This window comes from Balaenoptera borealis (assembly GCF_965194805.1).
Source record: "Balaenoptera borealis genome assembly, chromosome: 5".
Classification (NCBI taxonomy): Eukaryota; Metazoa; Chordata; class Mammalia; order Artiodactyla; family Balaenopteridae; genus Balaenoptera; species Balaenoptera borealis.
Window position 1 is genome coordinate 118,859,976 of NC_138862.1, and position 23,501 is coordinate 118,883,476.

At 51.4% G+C, this 23,501-nt stretch overlaps 1 protein-coding gene across 9 annotated transcripts; it reads left to right on the forward strand.

The window, feature by feature from the left end:
* Positions 1-3: 3 nt before the first annotated feature.
* Positions 4-23,040, forward strand: ZIC4 (Zic family member 4; the record flags this gene model as incomplete). 9 transcript variants are annotated; one of them, XM_082395133.1, is made up of 6 exons in its annotated part: positions 12-2,953; positions 3,457-3,634; positions 6,622-6,706; positions 12,664-13,281; positions 17,821-18,139; positions 20,246-23,040. In XM_082395133.1, coding segments are annotated over 5 exons (1,131 nt in total). In that variant the 3' UTR covers positions 20,247-23,040. The 9 variants fall into 9 exon arrangements, with proteins under 9 accessions (XP_082251257.1, XP_082251259.1, XP_082251263.1 ...); XM_082395137.1 differs by having other exon boundaries at positions 3,457-3,630; XM_082395131.1 differs by lacking the exon at positions 3,457-3,634 and having other exon boundaries at positions 4-150.
* Positions 23,041-23,501: the final 461 nt, after the last annotated feature.

Here is a 23,501-nt window from a genome sequence, read left to right on the forward strand (position 1 = left end):
TGAATGGGAGCAGGGGGAGGCGTCACGTGCTGCCGACGCGGGCGCCCATTGGTGTGCCCGCGCTCCCCCCGCCCGCAGCCGCCGCGCCAACGGAGGGCGCGCCGAGGCGCCGCGCGCCTTTCATTGGCCCGCCCGCCTCATCAATCCCAGGTATTGTAAAGCGCTTGACATCCCCTTTTGACAAACAGGGCTGCCAGGAGTAGCAACTTTTTTTTTAGCCAAATTTTTTCCCTCTTCTTATGGAAAAAAATTTTTGCCACGATTTCTTTTCCTTTTCGCATTCATAGACATTCTCTCTCCTCTTTATCCGTATCCCTCTCCCTTTCCCTCTCCATCTCTCTTTATCTTGTCCTTCTTCAGACCTGCTCTTAGCTTAGCGATTAGCGACTTCGGGCGTCTCCGAGAACAGGAGGCGGGGATGGGGCTGGTAAACACTAAGCTAAGGCACTTCCAGAATGTCCCGATTCAGCAACTTTCTTTTCTTTCTTTCCCCCGTCCCCGCCTTGAAGGGCAGCAAAGGAGGCTTTTGTTATTTGCTCCTTTTGAAGTTCGCTTCCCTCTTGCTTCGTCCCCCTCCTGTTTATAATTTAAGATCTAGGGAGCACACAGGCACACCACTTTCTCTTTACCAGAAATGTGATTTCTCAGGATAACCGGTTGCCTCGATTTTCTCACTGTTATCAAATCAATCAGACCTCCTGCTCCCTCCTTCCCCCCCAAAAATAAGCACAGGTGGATGAGAGCTCCAACTTTCCAGGTTCAGGGTTTTTCGTTTTTGTGGGTTTTTTTTTTTTTTTTTTTTTTTTACCAAATTGAAAACATTGTTGCCGAATTTTTATTTTTTCCTTTCCTGTGTTATTCTTTTCTTTTCTCCCTTTTCCCTAGTCTCCCTTGTCTGCCCCCACTAACCCCTCTCTCTGCACTCCTGTTCCCAACCCTGGCCCCTTTCATTCAGGTAAAACTGTAAATTTCCCAACACGCCATTGTTCTTCAGGACTGCCCAAAGCTCCCTAGAAATCCCCGAATACTTTTTTTGGTATTTAAATCTCCGATAGATAGGACCAATGTAAATTTTGTGACATTCAAACCTTTTCTAGTTCACAAATCAGTCACCCTTGTCACAGTTATTGAAATTCCGCAACTCGCCACACCAGGACGGTGGAAAAAGCGGGCGCGGTCTTTGTTGCCGACCAGGCTTTTGATCGCCAGAGAAAATTTACTTACCTTCAGATGAGTGAGCAGAAAAAGAAATAACACTCCCTTTGATTTAGTTAGGAAAATGCAGACATTTGGATTCAGTGCAAACATACAACACTCGCTTGTTTTCGCGATGCGGCCCTCGATTAACCTGTCTTTGCCCAGCGCAAAGTCTATTCAACAACTGCGCGTAGTTGCTTTTTGTCCCGTCCACAAAGAGCCATTGACTATATATTAAAATGATTGTTGAAAGGTAGAGGAGTATGGCACTTAAAAGCAGGGGAAAAAAATCCCTGTGACTCAATCAATTAAGGCGAGCAACATTTATGCATTTCAAAAAATGCATGCGGATGCGGGGGGTTGGGGGATGAAGGTTGCATTTCTCCGCAGCTCTGTTTAAAACCCAGCAGCCCAGGCCGAGGGTTTAGCTGAAGCGTCTGCATATTCATTAGGTCTAATTATTTTCTAGTAAGGAAAACACAAAAAGCCAAGAGTCGGAATCCTTCAATTTGCCCTTTGTTTCTAACTTCATTTGGCTTCTTTGCAGCTGAATCACAGCCCTAAACTCTTTTCTCAGACAAAGAGACCTCAACTCATCCTTTCACAGGCGGCCCCGTTAGGAAACTCACCAGTGCCTGGGCGAGAGGAAAATGAAAATGAACATTTTTTGCCCAGTCGCCTGTTCGGGCTGCACAGGCTGGAAGAAGGCAGGGTCAGCGTTGGCCTGTCCTCCTTTCTGGTTTCCTGGTCTTTTCATCGACTAGATTCTCGCTTGGGGCTGGCGAGCTGAGCTGCCCTTTCCCTGGGCTCTCCCTGCTCAAAACTGGACTTCTGTTAGCTGGGATGGTTTCCTGGTGTCTGAAGGAAACTGGCTGAGCATTTGCGCTTGTTGTGCTGGGAAATAGAAATTTGAGAAAGAAAAAAAAATCAAATGTTCGGTCCCCAGCAACAAGTCTGAGTGCAGCAGCCCCCGAATTCCCTGCCAGCTTTGAGTGGAACCAGGATGGGGAATGAAGGCAAAGGGCTGGGGCTTGAAGGGTGGTTTTAAAAAAAAATGTTATATACTTTGTTTTTAAAAAAGATATATCGGAGCCACTCAGTCTTTTCTGCTGCCTACAAGGGAAATTTGGATCCTGCCTCCACTGCCGTTGTAAAACTCTTATCTGCAAGGAGAAGCTTTCTCTAGAGGCTGTACTGCTTTCACCAGGGAGAACAAATCTTGAACCCACCTCTCCTGCCTTTCAAAAAAAAAAAAAAAAAAAACAAGGGAGGGGACCTGAGGGGAGAAGGGTAGCCGCCGTTGGGAGGGGGAGAGGGGAAATAATTCTTCAAAAAAGAAAAGTCAGTCCTCTCCTCTCCTGTTCGTGGAATATCCAAGGGGGACGTTGACAAGAGGGTATTTTTAGGAAACGCGTCCAAATATACAGAGTAAGAGTGAATGTGAGAAAAAAAAAGTTGTGGGTTGTAGAAGTTATCAAGTGGGATTTGCGGCGCTCTCTGCAGGAAACGCAAGCGGCTCCAGTTCAAAGCCACATGCACCAACGTGACATATAAGCCATTAAAATATCATCCTGACGGCTCATTTCTGCTTCATCATACATTCCCTAACTGCTTCCCGAAAGCTGGAAAAGGAGAAATGAAAGATGACCGCCTCGCTGGAGCCACAAAAGAGAGGCTTGGAGGGTTTTGTGGTCCCCCTCAGCCACCTCAAAGTGATGTGCAGAAATGAGGCGATCCCGGCAACAGGTGGAGCGGGGTAAGTGCGTGAGTCCGGGGGGCAGACAGACCGGACCTGTACCCCCAGCAGCGGGGTAGGAAGCACCCTTATCGCGGCCCTTGGCACCCAAACCCCACTGGGGTAAGAGGCCCAGCTAGATTTTTCCCCCATCCCCTCCCTCCGTAGCCCCCCAACTGTGGGTACAGGCCCCACCCCGCTGACACTGAGGGGAGGAGGGGGCCCTTCCGCCGAGAGGCTACGCTGGAGATGAGTCCATCCCTTCTTCTGGGGGGCGGTGCAAGGGGGACGAATGGGGCTCCCACTGGCACGCGGACCAAGGGCAGCTTGTTGCCTGCCCGCCTTCCCTCCCCTCTTTGTAAATCGCCTGGGTGCCCCACCGTTGGCCCAAGAAGGGGAGTCATGGCCCAGAGCTTCCCTCGCCCCGAGTAAGCTGGGCCCGCGCAGGAGAGGGCCCCTGCAGACAGCTTCTCCGTCCTGCCCCCGAGAGGATGGCAGGGAAAGACTCGGCTTCCCCTCTCCAGGGTCAAAGGAGCCAAGTTACCCCGGCTGGCAGCAAGATGATGGAGCTTCTCCACCGCAACCTGACGGGGGATGCCGGCTGGGTCAGCTGCGGGGCCCGCATCCTCGCCTTCGTGCAGTCTGGTCCTGCCTCAGGACACTGACCGCCGGGATCCGCTCTCTGCGCGCGGCGGGCTGTGGGTTTGGGACTTGACTTTCTTTCTCCGGGATGCGAATGAGGGCTATGACTAGCTCTCAAAGGAGAAGGCCGTAGCTACCTGGGATTCTGGCCACTACCCTAGACACATAGAGGCCCTGGAAATTAGGGACAAGTGGGGCGGGAACAGAGTCAGGCTGTGAAAGAAAGCTAGAACTGCCCCAAAGGGAAAGTTTGGGGTTGATGAATGGTCCATGGGGACATCTGGGAGCCAGCGAGGTCTTCGGAATGGAGAAGGGGCGTTGGAGGGGCTGCAACTTGGCCTGCACCGTCTGCAGGAAACTCCCTTTGGATCGCAAGGTCATATTTCTACCCCTTTTCCGACAGCATTGGCCTCAGAGCGGCCTGCGAAGAGGCACCATGTTCCCTTCCTCTGTCTGGCCGCCGGCAGTTTTGTGGGGGGGGGGGGTTCAAAGGGATGGTTAAATGTCCAGGCTGGTACTTCAAGCGACCCACTAACGCAGATTCTATTCTGGGCACACGGAGGTCGCCCAGTCTTCAGCCCCCAGCTGGAGGAACCTCAGCTTTTCCCTCTAGGGAAGAGAAGAATGAGAAAAGGCCGTTGCACAACCCAGCCTCAAAGCCCAAATTCCTGGTGTTTGAGGGCCCGATGAAGGGGAGTCAGGGAGGTTCCGGGTGCAGCTGGCGACAGCAGGCCACGGGCAGAGGCCGGAGCCGTTTTGCCTTTAGCCAGGGAGCTCCCAGACAGCCTGCCGGGCCCCTGCTCTGCACCCGCCCGGCCGGCTGAGCTGTGGCCGAGAGGCGGGCATGCCTTTGCCGGCGCTCCTGCGGGTTAATCAGTGTGGAGCAGCGGGGAAGTCTCGGGGACTGAAGTCGCTGGCTTGGGAAGCAGGCTGAAGATGACCTCTGACCTTGGGCAGGCCTGCGCCTGTTAGGGCGACCCCACAATGTGCAGGCTTGGTGTTCCCCCAAAAGAAAAATGATGCCTTTTGCCTGTACCCACTGGCCCACTTTCACAGCTCTCCCCCAGCACGATCAATTACTGAAGCTCATTGGCACACTTTTCTTGTCTCAAGGGAAAGAAGGCAGATTCCAATAAGTCTCCAGGTTGTGCTCCTGACTGGTGATTCAGTGCCCAGGGCTGGTGTGAGGAGACAAGTCAGGAGCAATCATTTGGGGAAAACCAAGCTGAGCATTTTCAGGGCTTTTATATCCCTGGGTTGGCAAGGATCTCAGGTCCAGGGGCCCAGGGACTGCTCCTAGATTCTCTCACCCCTCCTTCAGCGAGATGACTGGCTTGCTAAGTGGGGTCAGAGTTTGAACCAAAGGAGAAGATATTTACCCGGGTTCCATGCACAGGCCCGGTGATGGAGCTGCTACAGGAGCAGTTTAAGGTTGGTCCCAGTTGCCTGCCTGAAGTCCAGCCTCTGAGACATTTGTTTGCATGCCTGTGGGTTTATAATGCACAAAAGATTGTCAGGACCTGGGGATAGAAGTGACCCAGGCCTCTTAAAGGGAGGGCTCGAGCAGCATTGTAGGTGTGGACAGAGTTCTTTAGGGAAACTCACACCCATTTCCCTCTGAAGCAAAAAAGTAAATTCTATTAGTTCCAACCAACCAGGACTTTTCCTGTGCCAGACATCCTGCCATGAGGAAATTTTAGAGCAAGGACACCCAGCACGCTGCCCTTCTGTAGGAATGCAAAGTTGGGCTTTCTTTCTTTCCTGATTTGTGCGGGAAGGAGCTTATTACCTTTGGGGACAGATGCTTTTTGGTTAGAAAGAATCGAAAATAAATAAAACCCTCTGGGAAAAGGTGAGTCTAAACCCCTACTCCTACCCCTCAGGCTTGGACCCAGAAAAGAAGGGAGAGTGAAAGGTGAAAATACCTAAGCTAGTTCAAACCCGGGTTGGGGGTTGAGGGAGAGAGAAAGAGATCTTTGAGCATAGAGAACTGGAAAGTCTTTGAGATAGCAGAGGCCCACTTGGATTTGGCCTGTGGTTCAACAAGTTAAACAACTGCTTGTTCTGTGGGCTGGAGTGTCAAGACAGGCAGACGTCCTCATTGACAGAGAGCTTGCTGTGTTTGTCCAGCCTGAGACCTTTTCAATGACTGTTTGTCTTTCTAGGCCAAATTGAGGTTTGGGGCTGGGTGAATCGCCTCTGTTTGGCTGTTCCACTGCTTTCAGCTTTGCCTGACAGATGCAGAAGTCCCCAAGATGAGTTTAAGGTTTTAAGATGACCAAAGTCTGGGTAGCTCTATCCAAAAAGTGAATTTGATAAGGAATGCAAATATTTTGGGGGTGGGGGTGGGTTATTTCTAAGCTGCTTAACTAAAATATGTGGACAACCAGGACCAATTGATAGAAATAATCTCCCCCCCAACCCCAATCTGATGAATTTTATATTATTCACTTTCAAAAACCAACTGCGATGGCTTCCAGATGGGTGAGGGGGCGGAAGCCATGTGAGGGTTAGGGATTCCACACCACTTTGGGCACAACAGGAGCTACATGCCTGCAAAGAAATTCCTCTCCTATCAGTTCCAACACTTACAACTCAATTTTTAACCTGCTAACCTCCCAGAGGACACCCAGCCCTCCTTCTCACTAAACTCAATTAATTAATGAACTTAAAATGATGGGGGCTTCTCAGATAAAAATGTTTAAATTCTGGAGTGAGAGACGTTTGAACACTGACTGACTGAAAGTGTGCTTAACTCTACCTGTAAGGGAGATCCACAAATAAGTTACGGATAAAAATCTAGTTGGGAAGTGATGATTTTTAATATTTTTTATCACCCAGGACATATTATTTTGCAGTAAATATAGGTAGTTCCCAGCAGAATTCTCTTCTTTCACTTCCAAATTTGAAAATAGTCAAAGAAAACACTGAAAAGGTCTTCAGACCAACACTTTCTTTCACTCATACATTCAGGCCACACAGTCTTGCCATACGAGCATGTAGGAAATCGTTTAACTAGTGACTGTCTCTCTTTTCTTCCCAAACAGGCTCAAAGTCAGAAAATGAGATACAAGACTTCTTTGGTGATGAGGAAACGAATGCGGCTTTACCGAAACGCCCTGAAAGAGTCAAGTAAGTTAATATCCTCTTTTGAATATTGGTTTGCGGAAGTTATTTTTGAAGTAGGAAGTTATTTTCGTATGTTTTTTTGGTCTTTTGGTTATGTTGGTTGTGAGTTTGGGGGTGTTTCTTGAATTCCAATGAAACTTAGAACAACACCTTGGTGTTTGATGCATTTGCACACAAATCAGCGACACAACGTCCCACCAGCAGCCAGCTAAGCCCCCTCAATGTCTACTCATCTGGACGTTCTAGAATTAATATTTGACGACTCTCTCATTGAAACAACCACCCCTGACCTTCTGCAGTTCCACTGTCACATTATTCTATGACATATTCATCTTGAATTCATTTCCGGACGATTTGATTGGAATGAGGTTTGACATGTATTGGCTTCCATGAAAGGAGCAGACTTTGATCTTGGTGATGGGGTTTACATGATATGCATCAACTTTACCAGGGACACCAGCCTTCCGCAATGTGGCAACCACGATGTTCCCACAATGTGGTGTCTGAACAGGGAGTGACTGACAGCCGCTCTGTCAGGAATACCTTCATTGTGAAGAATTTAATTTAATATTCCATTTAGAATAAGCATATGATTTAGGGTTGGGTGTTTCCCCTTTCAGGCATCTAGTTTCCCTCATTTCAACTACACCACCAGCTGACGGTTGCCTCCAAGGTATTCCCTTGTTGGTAGGAAATGCAACCTTCTTAATAAAAGTTAAATGGACAACTTAGGAAATGACTCTCTCCTATTATTTTGGGATGATTTGATGGCAAATTCCCTAGAGGGATGTGGTTATTATGTAAATTCCGTTGTTTTAATTCCTCAGTGCTGTTCTGGAAGATCCTTTAACAATGTTTCCTAATCATTTGTCAAATGATGGTTTGCTGGGAAATTAAATTTTATCCAAGCATATTTTCTTTCATATGTACTTCCATTAATGATGATTAAAGCCCAAACTTCCATAGAAGAGGGGAGGAATATCTTCCTTTATCTTCAAAATCCTGACAGATCCCTTCTCCTTTGTACAATGTGGGCATGGACCTGTGGAAGGCTCCTGGGGCTTAAGTTGTTATTTTTTTCTCCCGCAAGACTAGAGACAACCTCTCACTGTAGGAATCTTGAATTCTGTCTGCGAGTAGCCTACGAAGGGATTTGCCCCCTTGTTTTGGATGGTACCCTCGCCAGAAACAGGGAAGAAAGGATTGAACAAGTGACTGCAGACCTAGATGCACAATATTCATGCAACAAGGTTTGTGCTTGGCCAGGCTTTGTACAGTGGCCCTCAGCTTCTGGTATCCTGGCTCAGGCATAAGCTGCAACAGATAATCATCATTTAGCATTGTTGAAAAGATGAAAATGGAAAAAATATCCCAGCTATTGATCTGAAATCTCCCCCATTGTTTTCTTTCCAAAGAAAGGAAGTCAGACATTCCCCCACTTAAGCCAGTGATGTGAGGAGCTATAACAGATGGTAGGACCACCAAAATATATTTCTATACAGCAGGACTAGGAAATTACTTTAGTTTATGATGTTGCTTTGTCACAGCTGAGGTAAACAAAGGTGCTTAGGGCATGATTCTGAGGTCTGGAGGTTGTTTGGAGTCTGGTGGTGGAACTTGTTCCAAATAGGCCCCCATGAAAACCCCCAGTGGTTCTTGAAACTCTGCTGAAGATCTCTGAGCTGCAAATGTGTCTCTTTTTTTCTGCAAATCAAGCAGAAATGTGGACTCAACAATGCCATAACCCCCAGCATGGTTAGGAATAGAATGGTTCAGCCAAACATTTGGTATTGGGGGTAAGTGTGGTGAGATAACTTTTGAAAGAAAAATTTTGAGCACCACTGAGGGACACCACTACTTAGCCTGCCCAATGAATAGTCAATGAAACCTGGAATCCTTGCTACCTGGGCACTGGAAGACTCAAAGGAATGGCCCTGAAAACTAAAATATGCCTCACTGACGTCAGTGCCCCATCTGTCATCTGTGATAAGCTGGATACTGCTTTGGGGCTTATTTCAGAGATACGCCTTGAAGACCCTTATGTAATCACCCAAAGTTCCCTGTTTATAAATATTAGTGAGTAAAATGGCTTTTTTTTCTCCCTATCTCTGTCCCTGAGGAAATGTCCCTCTGGGAGAATGCTTGGTTCCATTGCTGTGTTCAGCCAACCAAGGTGTGAACCACGTGGCTCTAAGGCACTTGCAAAGATTAGGCAACCTTAGTGACCTTAGGTCAACTGACCCCTGACTATTCAAGAAGCATCTCCCCAGGATGGGTCCAGATGTTTTCAGTGCTTCAAAAGAAGTCTGCATCTGGGAAGGAGCTCCATGGGGCCAGGTTACTGTCGGTGAATTTGGCTGAATCAGATGTATCTGCCCTTTCACTGTTGGCACAAAAAGCCATACACATGTTCAAAGCTTTTCAAGGGTAAACTTATCAAGAGAGACTGTGTAGTGCAGTAACAGTCTATTGTATATAACCTCTGCTTCTTATCCCTGGAGTCTGTGGAATCAGTGCTTAGAATTCGGGGTGGGGGGGTCCCACGAATTTGGATGGGAAAAAATGCATCTTTATTTTCGCCACCTTCTAATGGAATGTTATAGCTTTCTTCTATTATGAGTGTGGGCAAAAGGCACGGGATTATTAAAGTTCACTAGCTTCACCAGGTTTCAAAAGGGTCCACAACCTAAAACAACTTGAATACTCCTGTTCTGTACTGTTATTCAAAGCTTTTGATGCGGGTGTGGTCACGGTGTATATATTAAGTGGTTCGTTTTTGTGCAAATCAGAGTTTTAATGGAAGCCAAAGTAGATGGTTAGTTTGACAAACATCCTGAACAGTAGGTTGTAGATTGCCAACTTTCGGATGGGAAAGAAAATATTTTCACTGTTGGACTACTGCATCAGTGCCCCCGCACTTAGGCCTCAGTGCTGCAGGAGGAGCTGACTAAGGTCTGTGTTGATGAATGGTTAGGAGAAAGTGCTGGGCAAGGGGTCCCAAAGAGGAATATACTGGTTTGGTTTTTTGTTTTGGTTTTTGTTGTTTTCAGAACCCTTCATGGGTTTGCCTAGACAACTGTATCATTCAAGAGACACCTGTGTGGTGAGAAGCCTTGAAACCAGCGCTTTGAGGAAGGGAAAACAGGACAGGAAAACAGAGAGGAGGCACCTGTGGGCAAAGGGGATAAATCCCAGAAAGCGAGAGTGTGGGAGAGGGTGAAAGCCAGGAAAGGAGACAAATCCTCCAAGTCTAGTCTCAACACTGCTGTGTGGAAGCCCTTGGTTTCCAGAGCAGAAGGGCTTCAGCTGTCAAATGCTCTCCTTCAACTTTTTTTTTTTTTTTTTTTTATGCTAACTCAGCATCTATTGGTAGCTTGCTTAAGCTCTTCCGGCCGCCGGAGGAGCAAAAAGACCTGGACTTGTCAAAGCCGAGGAAAATTGTCGTGGAAGTTAATCCCTCGCTAAATTGCGGCCCTGAGCCAGGAACAATGCATTAAATGAAGAAAGGCTCAAAGAATCTGCCAACCATTATAAATAAGTTAATTATTTTTAAAAATTTAAAAGAAACCCTTATTTACTGACCAGGAAATGTTTAAGAATAGTTCTTGGTGCTGGAGATGGCTGGGGCAGCTCAATCAACTTCATCAGAGTTCCTTGTAATCTGTCCAAACTTCTCACCTCTGCTAGGGGAGCGGGGTCTTTTGCTCAATCCGTCAAACTTCTCTTAAAAACCCAAGGCTTTCACTGCTTTGAGGGCGCTGTCTATGGCTGCCGAGGAGCCCTGAGAGAACTTAGGTTGGCATTTTCGGCTACTGAGTGCAACGCAGGCTTGAGGGCCAGCAGCACTTTAAATCGCCGGGCGATGCAGCCGGCCCTAGCCGGTCGGCACAAACAAAGGACACTCCCCCCTGTTTATGCCACACTCGGCTGGTCCAGAACTGAAGGTTTCTTCCACCGGCCGATCCCCACCCCAAGAGAGCGGAACCCGCAGCCCGGGAGGGCATCCCGCGAGAGGAGGCCGTGGCCCGAGGTCGCTCTCACAGCCTGGGCCGGGAAAGGTGGCCTCGGCTCTAGGCAAGCGAGTAGAGACAGAGACTCCGGCCGCGGGCAACAAGTGGCCAGAGGGAGCTCAAAAGTGGAAACGATTCTTAAGTTCCCTTTCCCAAAGGCTCCGCCCGGCGGCAGGGTACAGAGCTCAGGACCGCAATTTGACAGTGGGAGAGAGACCTGGGGTGAGGACCCGCTTCTCCTCGCTGCGCTCCCCTCGCCTTTATTTCTCTGGCCCGTCGCCCGCGGGTCGGTGTGATTTGCGGCGGGAAGAATTCTTAGGCCCTCTTGGGCGGGCGGTGTGGGTTCGAAGCCAGCCTCTCCCAGGTCATCACCGTCTCCGGCCCCGTCCTGGGGCTCGGCTCAGGGCCAGATTCTTGGGTCCTCCAGTCTCTGGGCGCTCCAGGCACCCGGGAGGAGGGGCCGGCAAGGCCAAGTGGGAAGAATGGAGTGGGGAGAAGACAGAGGGGGAGGGGAGAAGAAAGGATCCAAGTAGGAAGGCGAAGTGTGGTCAGGGGGTTCGTGGAACTGAGAGCGAGAGCTAGAGAAAGAGCGAGAGCGAGAAAGCTGAGCGACGCGAGAAAATTTGGAAAAGCGAGAAAACAAAATTAGGCGCAAGGTCTGTTAGCCTAGGATCTCCCCCGCTCCCGGCCTCCTAGTCTGCAGCCGCCTTTCCTCCCTGGATCCCGGCCCTCGCCTCCTCCCGACTCCCGGGACAAGCTGCCGAAGCAGGCCGCAGTCCCCGCGCTCCGGGTGCTGCCCATCGGCCCCGGCAGGGCTGGGGGGTCCCGTCTGCCCGGAAGGACATTACGTGCAGCGCAACGCCCCCTCCCCAAAGCCGTGGGGAATGGAGGCATAACCCAGCCCCGCTCACTTCCAAGAGCGGCGAGGCAGAGCAGATCTGCCCAGCTTTCGGGGAGAGAAGGGGGAGGGGGCTCACGAGTAGAGAAAAGAATCCGTGCCCGGGTCAGAGCGCATGTGCAGTAGAAGCGCGAGCTGGGGGGTGGGGAGGGGAGCGGGAGCAGTTGTGACTCTGCGTGTGTGTGTGTGTGTGTGAGTGTGTGTGTGTCCCCGTGCTGAGGGACCTGTCATCGCTGACGTCGGACCGGGACGCGGGCCAATGGGCGACCTAGGCGATTGTTCCTCTCGGCGGGCCCGGGCCACGGCCCCGAATCTCTATTCACTTCCTCACGCGCCCCGCTGCTGCCTCTGTAGTGTACAGGATTTCAAGTAGGCATTAAAGACTGATAGAGAGGGAGAAAAAAAAAGTCACAACCCAAAACTTGATGGGGGGGAACTTTGCAGAAGTTGTCTATGGCTGTTCTTACCCCTCCCCGCTGTCAGGTGACGGTGGCGTGAGCGCCCCGACCTAAGGAGCTCCGGGGAGTCCCGGCCGGGATGCAGCAGGCCTCCCTCTCCCAGCCGAGCTGGGCGCTGAAATTCGTACATATGGCCGGAGCTCTTGGGCACCACCACCACCTACAACATCACCGCTTCCCCCACCTCCACTCCCCCGCAGGGCTCCGCGGCCCCGAGGGCCCGGGGGAGTTGGCCGCCAAAGCGCGCTCGGAGCGCCAGTCGGACCCCTTTGGAGCAGAGCCCAGGGACACCCAGCAACCCACAGCCTCAGCATGGCGCACCCCACTGCCCCTTCCACCCACCCCGCCGCCACCATCACTCTCCTGCTCATGAAGCGACAGGGGGCTCTATAGAACAGCCACCCAGCCGGACCGCGGTGGAGGCGCTTGGCCTCGCGTTGTCCACCCGGATCGCTGCCGCCGCAGTCTGGCTTTCGGTGCCGGCGTTGACCGCCGAGGCCGTGGTGTGGCTGGGCTGGGCCTGCCCCCTGGGGCCGGGTAGGACGCTCAGCCCTCGCCACCCGTTCTCACTCGCGCTATTTGTCTCAACAACAGGTAGCAGCTCCGGACACCATGGCCCCCAGCTCGCTGCCGCCTCCAGCCCCTCGGTGTTACCGGGCTTTCACGAGCAGCCTCCCCAGGTCTCCCCTAGCTGCACTTTGAACGGACTCCTGCGTCTGGGGCTCCCCGGAGACATGTACGCACGGCCCGAACCCTTCCCGCCGGGACCTGTGGCCCGCAGCGACGCCCTGGCAGCTGCCGCAGCCCTGCACAACTACGGGGGCATGAACCTGACCATGAACCTCGCCGCACCCCACGGTCCCGGCGCCTTCTTCCGCTACATGCGCCAGCCCATCAAACAGGAGCTCATCTGCAAGTGGCTGGCGGCCGACGGCCCCGCACCCCCGCGCCTCTGCTCCAAAACTTTCAGCAACATGCACGAGCTGGTCACGCACGTCACCGTGGAGCACGTCGGAGGCCCTGAGCAGAGTAACCACATCTGCTTCTGGGAGGAGTGTCCGCGCCAGGGCAAGCCCTTTAAAGCCAAATACAAACTTGTAAATCACATCCGCGTGCACACGGGCGAGAAGCCCTTCCCTTGTCCTTTCCCGGGGTGTGGGAAAGTCTTTGCTAGATCAGAAAATCTCAAAATACACAAAAGAACTCACACAGGTCAGTATTCGCCACTGTCTGTCTCGTTCGGACCCTCTGGGGAGGCAGGGGGCCTCTTCCGGGCCCTCGGAGCTGGATTTCCTCAAGTTCCACCTGGGCGGAGAGGGGGGATATTTTGGTGTTTCCATGAGCCAAGTTCATAAAATATTAATTATGCCCTTCAATTAGAATCACAGAAGTTTCCTGAGGCTGTGTGTGGGAAGGATAGTATGAGATTTCTGCTCTGGGGGTTGTGAAGGGGATACTCGGGTTTCTGTGTGTGCAAATGTGTGGTCCCTGCTTAACGGAGTTTGATTTTAAGGTATTTTAAAGGGCACTGTTCCCCAAAGTTGTAAAGACATAGGAACAATTTAATTTTTCCCTGTCCCTTTGGAATTGTGTGAGGTGCACTCTTCCAATAGTCAGCCTGACAACCTGACTGCCACTTGAAGTGAGAGTGCACCAGGCCCTTAGTGACTTCTTTAGTATTTGAGGGTCTCATGGGCTAATTTTGCCCCTGTTTTGGAGCCTTGGTGACCCACACTCGGGACGTTTCACAAACCCTCCCTTTTGCTTTAGCAGAGACCCAAGGAGACTCATTCACCTTAAATGTCATTTACTGAGCTGTTAAGTGAAATGGCGACATGTGTCAACCACATCTGTTAGTTCTAGTTAACAGAAAGAAAATGAGCCCTCTCAAAAGCCTGCGAAGTTGAACTCCTCCGGCCAGAAGCATCTCTAATTAATGCAATTGCAAGGAGAAAGTTTTCACACTTCCCAGAACAGCCTGTGAAGTTACATTAATTAGTTTAGCAGCCGGATGTTTGTACTCTTCTTAGCTAGGGTTTTCTTGCCCTCGCTTCCTCAAAGTTTAAGAAGTCAACATCTCCCCTCTTCCATTTTGGGTGCGGGAGAAGGGGACCGATGGGAGAGACAGAGAGGATGAAATAAGTTCCAGCTTGGTGCCCCACTTCTACTCCCTGGCACTCTGCCTTATGCGCCTCTATTCTTGGTGAAAACATCAGCAATTATTAGAGTCAAAGAACTCACCCAGGTTGGCACTACACGGGAAAGAAGCTTGCTAAATCCCACCTTCTCCCCCCAAACCCTGCAGTCTTGGGGAAGGTCCCTGGCCAGGAGATTGGCACACTCGGAGGCCAGATTAAAGTCCACTTTTAAGTCTCCTACTTTATTTCGGAAATGTATAGTTTTTCTGAGCTGTTTCCGGGATCCCCCCCCCAACCTCTCGCAGGCATTTGTCCCCCCACTCCTCCCTCCCTCCGATTTTTATCCAGGGGAAGAAGGAGAGAAGTGAGACCCAGATCGCCGCCCTCAGGCTCCCTATTCATTGAGCTGGCGGCCCGCACCACGAAGGGAGACTCGAAGTCCTGAGCCAGAGTAGGAACTCATTTTTAATGACAGGGGGGTTTTAAACAAACTTTTACTGCTCTTTGCCGGCCTACTGTTTGAAGTCCGTGAAGCAGAAAATGGTTAAATTCTCAGTGCAATCGACCTACAGCAGAGAATCAAGTTCAGTGCGCCCGAGCTGGCTCAGGTTTGCGTCTATTCAGAACAGAATTCTAAGTGCATCCTTTCCCTTTCCACTGGCAAACCTGATTCAGTATCACCGGAGTTAAAAAAAAAAAAAAATCTACAGAGCCTCTCCTGCTCTGGCGTTTCCCTCAAACCCTCCTCCTAAGTAATGAAAAGAGGAGAAAACAACAACAACAACAACAACAAAATGTTTCTCAAATGGCAATAGACCTCACTACAAATTATTCATGAAGACGGTTCTCGATTCAACAGGAAAATAATTGCCTTTTCAAATATTAATGGCGTTTCATTTCCTCGAGTCGCGGAAGTGGCGAATAGGCTGCTTTCTCAGGAGTTGAGATTTTCCGGGATCTGAATCCCGGGCCTGGCTTCGGAGGCAGCGGCTCCGATCCCACTCCGAAAGCTTTCGCTTTGCGGCGGTCACAGAAATCCCGGAACAATGGTGCCGCCGCGAGGGAGACGCGGGCCCGCCGCCCATCCCGGGACCCCTGTGTTGGGGGCTCGCCCCACTCTCCCAGGCAGTCGGTAGAGGGAGGGAGGGCTGGGATCCGAGGCAGAGGAGAAGAGACCGCGCCGGGGCGGAATGCTCGCGCAGCCCGGCCCAGCCACAAGTGCGAGAAAATGGCGCGAGTCGAACCGCCCCGCCACTGCCAACTTTGTCGGGCGGGCCTGGTGCCGGACCGGGGCAGAGACCTCTCGCGGCTGCTGAGGCTCTAGGAGGAGACCCCGGGCCTTGCAGGACTCAGCCTCAGGCCCAGGCTACTCAGGGCGGGCTGCGGGGTCCCGGCCCAACCCTGCTTCTCCACATCCATCCACCCACCCCACCTAGGGCTCAGCGCCCAGATCTGGTGGGAGGGAGAGGGCGGGAGGCTGCGTGTTGGGTGGGGCGGGGGGTGTGCAGAGTTAGGCGAGGAGTCCGGGGCTCCTCCTGCTGCTGGGGAGAGGCCGGGAGGGCGCAGGGGCGCGGCCTCACCTGGCCTCCCAGGGGCCTTGGAACTTCCAGGCTGCCCATATCACCTTCAGTGCCCTGCTTTTTTCGCCTCAGTACCTCGTCTGGGACAAAATCATTGTTTCTGTTTTACATGAATGTCCAACAAGGCGGTCGGTCACAAGATGGGATAAGTGTGTGTGTGTTGGGGGGGGGAATACTTGGGGGGTGGCAATCAACCTCAAATTCTATTTCTCCTCTGTTGTCTTAGCAGAGCTTGCTTTCTTTTGCAGGTCCTGAATTACATGGTTCTTGTAAGTGATTTTAGAAAGAAAAGACAGAAGGAAGGGAGGAAGAAAAGTTTTAGTTTTGCAGATGCTAACAGGGATGAGGGGAGAAAACGAGGGGCACATAGGGACATAGGGTTTATTCTGCATCTTTCTATTTTTCTAAATAAAACTGTACCGGTGTGCCGAGAAACGGCAGATGCCAGCACTGTCCAGTGTTCCACTGTACTAACAATACTCCTGCAGCGGGAGGACGCAGCGGCCGCGCAGTGCAGGAGCCCTGGGCTTCTAACCCGCTGCCGTGTGGAGGCGAGGGTTGTGCGTAAACCTCTGACTCTGCCTAAGCCTCAACAGGACTCGGGAGTAGGGGCTTTGTTTATTCAAACCTGCCCCAAAGCACCCATCTTTCCTGGAAGCGGCGGGAGAAGCAACCACAAAGGCAACATTCCACCAGCCGGGCATCTCTCCCTCCTTCGCCAGACGCTTGGTAGTCTCTCCCTCAACCCAGGGCGCCCGGCAGAATCCATTTGTTGCAGCACCCGGACATTTCTTTCTCTCCTTCCTTTAGCATCTGCAGCTCCAGAGGAACCTGGGCTTCCGGGTTCTTGGGGTCCTTTCCTCCCCCACACGCTAGCAAATCCAGCCGGCGGTGAGCTCCCGGATTGGGACTCTGTCCTCGGCCAATATTTCCACCCTAGCGCGCGCTCGCGCCTTCCCGCGGCTCTACAGGGCATCACACCACTGATCAGAGCCCCTCCCGGGCCTACCCCGGCTGCCCGCTTGCCCTCCGGTCCGCGGAGCCAGGCCTCGCCTGATCGCAGCAGCTGCGCTCATCCTGAAGCCACCGCGACCACGGGTGCGATCGCGGGAATGGCCCCGGATCCCTCTTGGCCCGGGCAGAACCTGCCTTGCCGGTTTCTCGGCTCAGGCTGGGGAGGCCGGACCGTGGGCCATGGGTGGTCTAGGGAGGCCGCTCGACCTCTCACAGTCGGCTCGGACTGGGAGAGCAGGCTCTCCGCGGCGGAGACTCCGGGAAGCCGCTGGAGCAGCGTAATAAAACATTATTGCCGGCGCGAGTATCTGGAGGGATCCCGGATGGTTTAGGCAAGATTTGAAGAATGCTACGAAATGTTTGCCCTCAGGGGGTAGAGGGGAAGGGGGAGGGGCTCCATTCCCCGTAAAAATCGCGTCTGAAGTGAATTGCTCGGAGTACCTTTCCCTGCAGCACGAATCCACGTTATGCACATGCCGTGTGCATCGGCTGCGCATCCTTAAATTATTCCATCGCTTTGGCGTTTGCACAAAACCTACTTTAAGAAACAATTTGGGCCAGGATGTGTTTGGGGTGGACCGCTGGGCGGGGAGTGGGGAGCAAAGACATTTGGCTGGAACAGCAATTTTGAGCAGATGCGAGCTCCTCAGTCAACTCTATTCTCCGGGCAAAGGTGCTTCTGGCTCCAGGTGGAGAAAATCTGGAGGAAAACAACCGGAGTGGATCAGGATTTTCCAGGAAGGAAACTCGACTAAGATGGAGTCTTTGTTGCTCCTGCTCCGTCCCCTCCCCCAGGTCCCGGCGGGAGAAGGGGAGGGGGGGAGGCGTGCAGGAGGGAGCTCAGGGGGCGCGCTCTGAGCGGCGAAAGGGGGTGCCAGGCTTGCGACGCCAGGGAAAGAGGTTTCTGAATTTTTTGGTGGCTCTCTTCCCAAAAATGGCAGAGAAATTGGGGTAGGGTAGTGAGGCCGAGCCGGGGCCACAGCCCACGCGCACTAATGTCTCTGCGTTGCCTCCACCAGGGGAGAAGCCCTTCAGGTGCGAGTTCGAGGGCTGCGAGCGGCGCTTCGCCAACAGCAGCGACCGCAAGAAGCACTCGCACGTGCACACGAGTGACAAGCCCTACACGTGCAAAGTGCGCGGCTGCGACAAGTGCTACACGCACCCCAGCTCGCTGCGTAAGCACATGAAGGTGCACGGGCGCTCGCCGCCGCCGCCCAGCTCTGGCTACGACTCGGCCACACCGTCTGCCCTCGTGTCGCCCTCGTCGGACGTCGGCCGCGAGCCCCCGGTGGCCTCCTCGGCGGCGGTGGCGGCGCGTAGCGCCGACCTGAGCGAATGGTACGTGTGTCAGGGCGCGGGCCCCGCCCCCGCTGCCCCCACTGCGTCCCCAAGCCCCGCGCCGCCACCTGGCACCGCCGCCGCCGCCGCCGCCGCCGCCGCCTTCGGTACCAGGGTTGCTGCTGTGGTTGCTGCTTCCGCGTACCCTGACTGCCAGGTCTAGGCCGGGTTATTGAGGCTTGAAGAGAGAGTGAGGAAGGAAGCAGGGAAGGCAGGAAGGGAGGAAGGTCACCACTAATAGTTGTTAGAGCTCAATGAATATGCTGATATAATGTCCATTGTCTTAAAATATCAATATGGTACCCATGCGGATTCTACAGTCACACCCAGCACCCACCCACCACCCCCACCCCGAGACGCCCTCATAACTGGGTAGCTTGAAACCAGGGTTGGGGTAGAGAAAATAAAAGAGACAGGCAGAAGGTAAACAAGAAAACATATTAGGAGAGTTTCTGTGCAATCTTGGCAACTGCAGTCGGCAAAAGTAACACCACAAAGTCCCTGTGTGGTTCACAGAATGGGAAATGTTTTCCTCGAGGCCTGGGCCGCCCCGACGGCCACCCCTACTCCGTTCCCAGCTCCCAGTCGGAGCCTCCTCGGAAGTTCCTGTGGCGGGAAGGTGGCAGAGGGAATTCCTGAGCCGTTGTCTTCCGTCCTCTTTCCTTCCTCTTTTGCCTCCCTACACTTCCCCTCCCCCAGCTATTTAAATCCCAGATGCAAAATTTTCCAACTGCTTCATAAAGGAGATGATAGGGAAGAGAGGGGAGGTTCAGCATCTTCCCTAGGGATTTTATGCCCCTCCCCCAGAGACTGGCCCAAGCACACAGAGACATCTGTCTGCCTGTCTGTCTGCTCTGTATGCATTATATACTCGGGGTAAGAGGGGAGTCCAAACAACAGGAATTACAGACAAAAGAGCTGTAAAGGGGCTTTAGGATTCAATGCTCTGAGGCCTCCTCAGACCAATCACCCTCTCCTCACACCCCACAATTGTTGAGGAGCTGCCTGTGGAATCTTTTGGGTGCTTGGCATTGAGGGTGCAGAATGGGCCAATGATGTCACTGAGGCCAGGCCTCCACAGCAAAGGGATCCAGCTTAGGCTACAGTGTCTGGACGAATCACATCAATTCTGTGATGGTCTTTGTCAAAAATCACACAATGTTGGTCTTAGTTTTAAAAAGGCCGGGGGGAGGGGAACAAGAGATGAACTGCAATAATAAATGTTTTAAAGGCAAACACCCAATGGGTCTAGATTGAATGTGTATTTGATATGCTGGGTACCAAATCCCCTGAAAAGGAACCAGATGTTGGAGGCAGGGAAGAGAAAAAGTCTGTGCAATTGTTGCCAAGGGGGGAAAAATTCAGGGCCTGGTTCCCAGTCTGTCACCCTCTGCAGGGAGAATGGTGCTGCTCCAAATTCTTGCTAAGATTTGGGGTGGGGGGGGGACGTGAATAAAACGGAGGGGGAGAAAGTTTTGGTAGACCCATCCCACTCCCCTGAGAATTTGGAGATAAGTAGGGGTGTGGTACTCCTACCTAGGTGGAGCCCCCAAAGAGCTCAATTTAAAAAGCTGAGCCCAGCAAACAAGCCCTGATTCTGCCACTCTGCTGGATTTTCTTCTGTTCTTTCCCCTTCAGACACCATTCGAAGATTCTCACTCCTGCCCCGTGGCCGCACACTTCCATCAGATAAATAACGTCCTAACTGGAGAGGGACTGTTTTCATTACTCCTAATAAAAACCAGAATCTTCCAAATACATCCTTAGTGAATCCGTCCTTGTGGAAGGGTGTCTGCAATCCCCTTCCCGCCCTGCCGCCACTACAATAGGGCCCAGAGGCCTCCTAGCCAAGGGCCCGCGGTCGGCAGCAAACAACTCTTTCCCATCGGGAAACACCCGCCCCACCGCCAAGGTGCAGAGGGCATCTGGGGAACTTGCTTCTTCTGAAGATGTTAAAAAATTTCCCCCTCTCCAAAGAGGACTCCTTTCTTTCTCTTCTATTTCTAGGCCCCATTTTTCCTCCCACCCCCATCCAAAATAATGAAATAAAATAAAAATGCGTAGTCGGTCACTAATCGCCTTTAATTTTTCATTTGCTTGTTACAGATGTCCTCCGCGTTGCTCGCAAGGTAATCTCGCCCTGCGCAGCTGAGCGCCCGCATCTTGCGCCTGCGACATCAAAGGGCCCGCGCACAAAGCAATGTTTCTTCGCCACGGTGCATCTTCATGGTAAGTTAGGATTTCTATGGCAATGGGCAAGTCGCACTGAAATCCTGAAAGGCCGAGCCTGGAGCCCGTCCAGGCTTTTCATTAAGGACATAATATTTACGTCTAACAGGCCTTTTTTCTTGTGTATACAAGTATATATTTTTGTTTGACGCGGACTAAATCATTTTCATTTAATTTCCGGTAAACAAAACCCACGCGAATGGGCACTTGTTCCCGATCATAATAAAAATGGATAATAATGTGAGGGAAGAAAAGGGCCGCTTGAATCGCCGCTCAGCTCCCTTTGTTTCTGCTTTCTGCGGTGATCAGAGGGCGCATTTGGGTTTGATGGCGAGTTTCTAAAGGCGAGGAAATGGTTTGTAAGAGGGGAAAGAAAAGGAGAAAGGTCTAATCAAGCTCGGGTTGTTCAAAGAGTCGGGTTTTGGGGTTGAAAGTGTGAGTTTGACGGTGCATCAGCATGCCGCGTTAGGCTCGCCATGGAAATGCGCGCGGGGAGCGGCCGCTTCAAAGGCGGCACACTTCACTGCAGACACTCTATTAAGATACATTTGCGCTGACCTTTGCTTTCACGCCATTTAATACTGTCACTGTGCTCTCCAGTATATACTTCCTCCTTAGGACCTGCCTCGCCAGCGTTTAGGGGTTCACCTGGCACTCCGATGGGGGCGGGGGAGGGGCGCTTTGGCAGCAGGGAAGCTTTCAGGAAAGGGAGGAGCCAGACTCGTGCATCTTGACTGCGCCCTAAAGAGGCTCCAGGGTCAGAAGTAAATAACTTTAGGACGAGCTCAGAAGCTTAACAAATGAGCATCCCCAGCTCGGTTTTGTGCCAAGTGCCTCTCAGCATCTTGAGCATGTTGGAGGCCTGAATTTCAATGGGACTTGGAGGAAGGAAAGGAGCCACCCTGGATGAGTCTGGGGAGTTCAGACTGTGCCTTTGGGACATTTTCACTCTGGCCCCCAGCCCAGCCCATTCTGCCTCTCTATCCCGGAAGTTTCTCACAGACCCCCAAACTTGTTTCTCCGCAGGGTGGGGTGTATGGTAACCCTCAGGCCTGCGCTGGCCCTGGGCAGAGACTCAAGAGCCCAAGGCCAAGGGTATAGGGAAGATGGCAGGAAAGTTAGAAGTCCATGTTCCCTTAATTGTCTTGTTGTTTATTTTATCCAAGTACCCCAGTGAATAGGGGAAAAATAAACACGGTGGAAAAAAAATCAAACAGTGGAGTCTTCTTTAGTGCCAGTCCTTGTGGTTGAATAAAAAGGATGGTCCGCTTTCTATTGAGCTGAGAAATCTTTGAAGTGGGAGTTATTATCTGAGACATTCCTGCTTGTCGTCCTAACAACGCTGATGAAACGTAAAAGGTTCTTTGTCAGCGATTTGTTCTCCTCTCTGTCAAACTCCCTCTGCCCCGTTAGTTTCAAACCGTTTCTAAAGAGATAAAATCTAACTTTTTTTTTTTTTAAATACATGCACACTACACTAACTGATAACTTAGGGCCAAGTCCTGCTAAGGGAAAAACAAAAGCAATGCAGAGACATCAGGTCCAGAGCCTGCGGAGGTGTGCAGATGTTGAGGGGCCCTTTGCCCAGGCTCTGGGACAGGAGGAAAAAAATGCAGAGACAGCGCAGGCAGAGGGTGTACACCCTAAGCCTACACTGTATGTCTGCTTCTCTCTTCTCTGGTCTGCACTCAATTAGTCCAAGTCAGGTCACCTAGAGACCCCTCAAGCTCCCAATATTCTTGCTCCGAATCCTTGGAACCAAAGCTGCAGCCAAGCAATTGTTACTATTTCCTGCTCCTTCGAAGACAATCTCTGCTAAAAATAGACCCATTGTGTGTTTCTTCCCACTAGCAGCAATCAGCAAGCTCTTTCTGCCATTAATAGAAAGGAGAGTGGCTTGAGGGAGACAGACATTTTTATAATTTCCTGTTTTCTTCAGAATCTTGGCAGTTGGAGTTCAGAAGGTCCACGACCCCAAAGTGCATGCAAACGCCCCCCTCCCATCCACATGTGCAGTTCTTCATTTCATATTGTGCCCGAGAAAGAAACTTTCACCCGTCCAGCTTTCCCCAAACCTTCTGATGTAGTTTTAAAGGTGGTTTAAATAAACAAGGATGTTCCAGCCTCCCCACCCCGTGTGTGCTGACTAAATGATTTGTAAAGAAGTTTCCCCAAGCTGTAACCCATGCTGTTATTATAGTTGCTACAAAATGTTGTCTCTTATATTGATTTTTATTTGTTTACTGGAGGTCCCCATATGTTTGTTTATATTGCTAATTTATGGGACAATGTAATGATTGCAATGAATGTGAATTATACAGACAGGCAAATGTTTTGTAATCATAATTCACACACGCAAGAACGCCTGACTGAAATCTTAGACTATTTGGTACCCTCTCTAGCCACACTGTTTGTGATTTATCACCTGTCCCCTTAGCATCCTTAAATTATGAACTAACTTGAAAGAAAAAAAAAGTTGTCATGTATTTGACTGAAAGTGATTGTTGAATGAAAACATAGTTGAAAGCTGTGGTTTAATTTCGCTGTAAATATGTAAAAGTGAATTAAAATCTGTGATTCCTTTTCCCTCCAAAGGCTTTTGTGTACATGGAGCTCCGTCTTGCTATTTTCTTTGGAAATACACGATGTGATGTTCCCCTTCCCCTTTTGAATCCGAGTGTCCTGTTACTGCTTCATCATCTTGGGAGAGATTTGGGGCCCTTCCGCAGCATCCTGCCTTCCCTCGGGGCTTCGCAGAGACAACTCTAAAGCCTAGTTATGCGGGGCAACAAAAACACAGGGACCCACCTAAGCAGCCTTCGTAGAGAAGACTTCTCTCGCTCCCAATTTCACCCCAATGACACTGGCACTCATTAACCGGTTTCCATTGCGGAAGAGAAAAACGTAAAACCATGCTCGCAGTGTCTTCCGAGAAAGGCTGCCTTCCGCGGCACCGCGCACCCTCTCACAAACCACCTCTGACTTCCCAGAGAAATGTCTGCTAGCTGGCGGGAATAAAACAAAGAAAAAGAGAGGGCGGGCTGGCTCCAAGCCTTCCCTAAGCCCTGATGGGGTACCTCGGGCACAGTTGCCCGCAAGAGTCTTCCCAGCTGGACGCTCCTCTCTCTGGGAG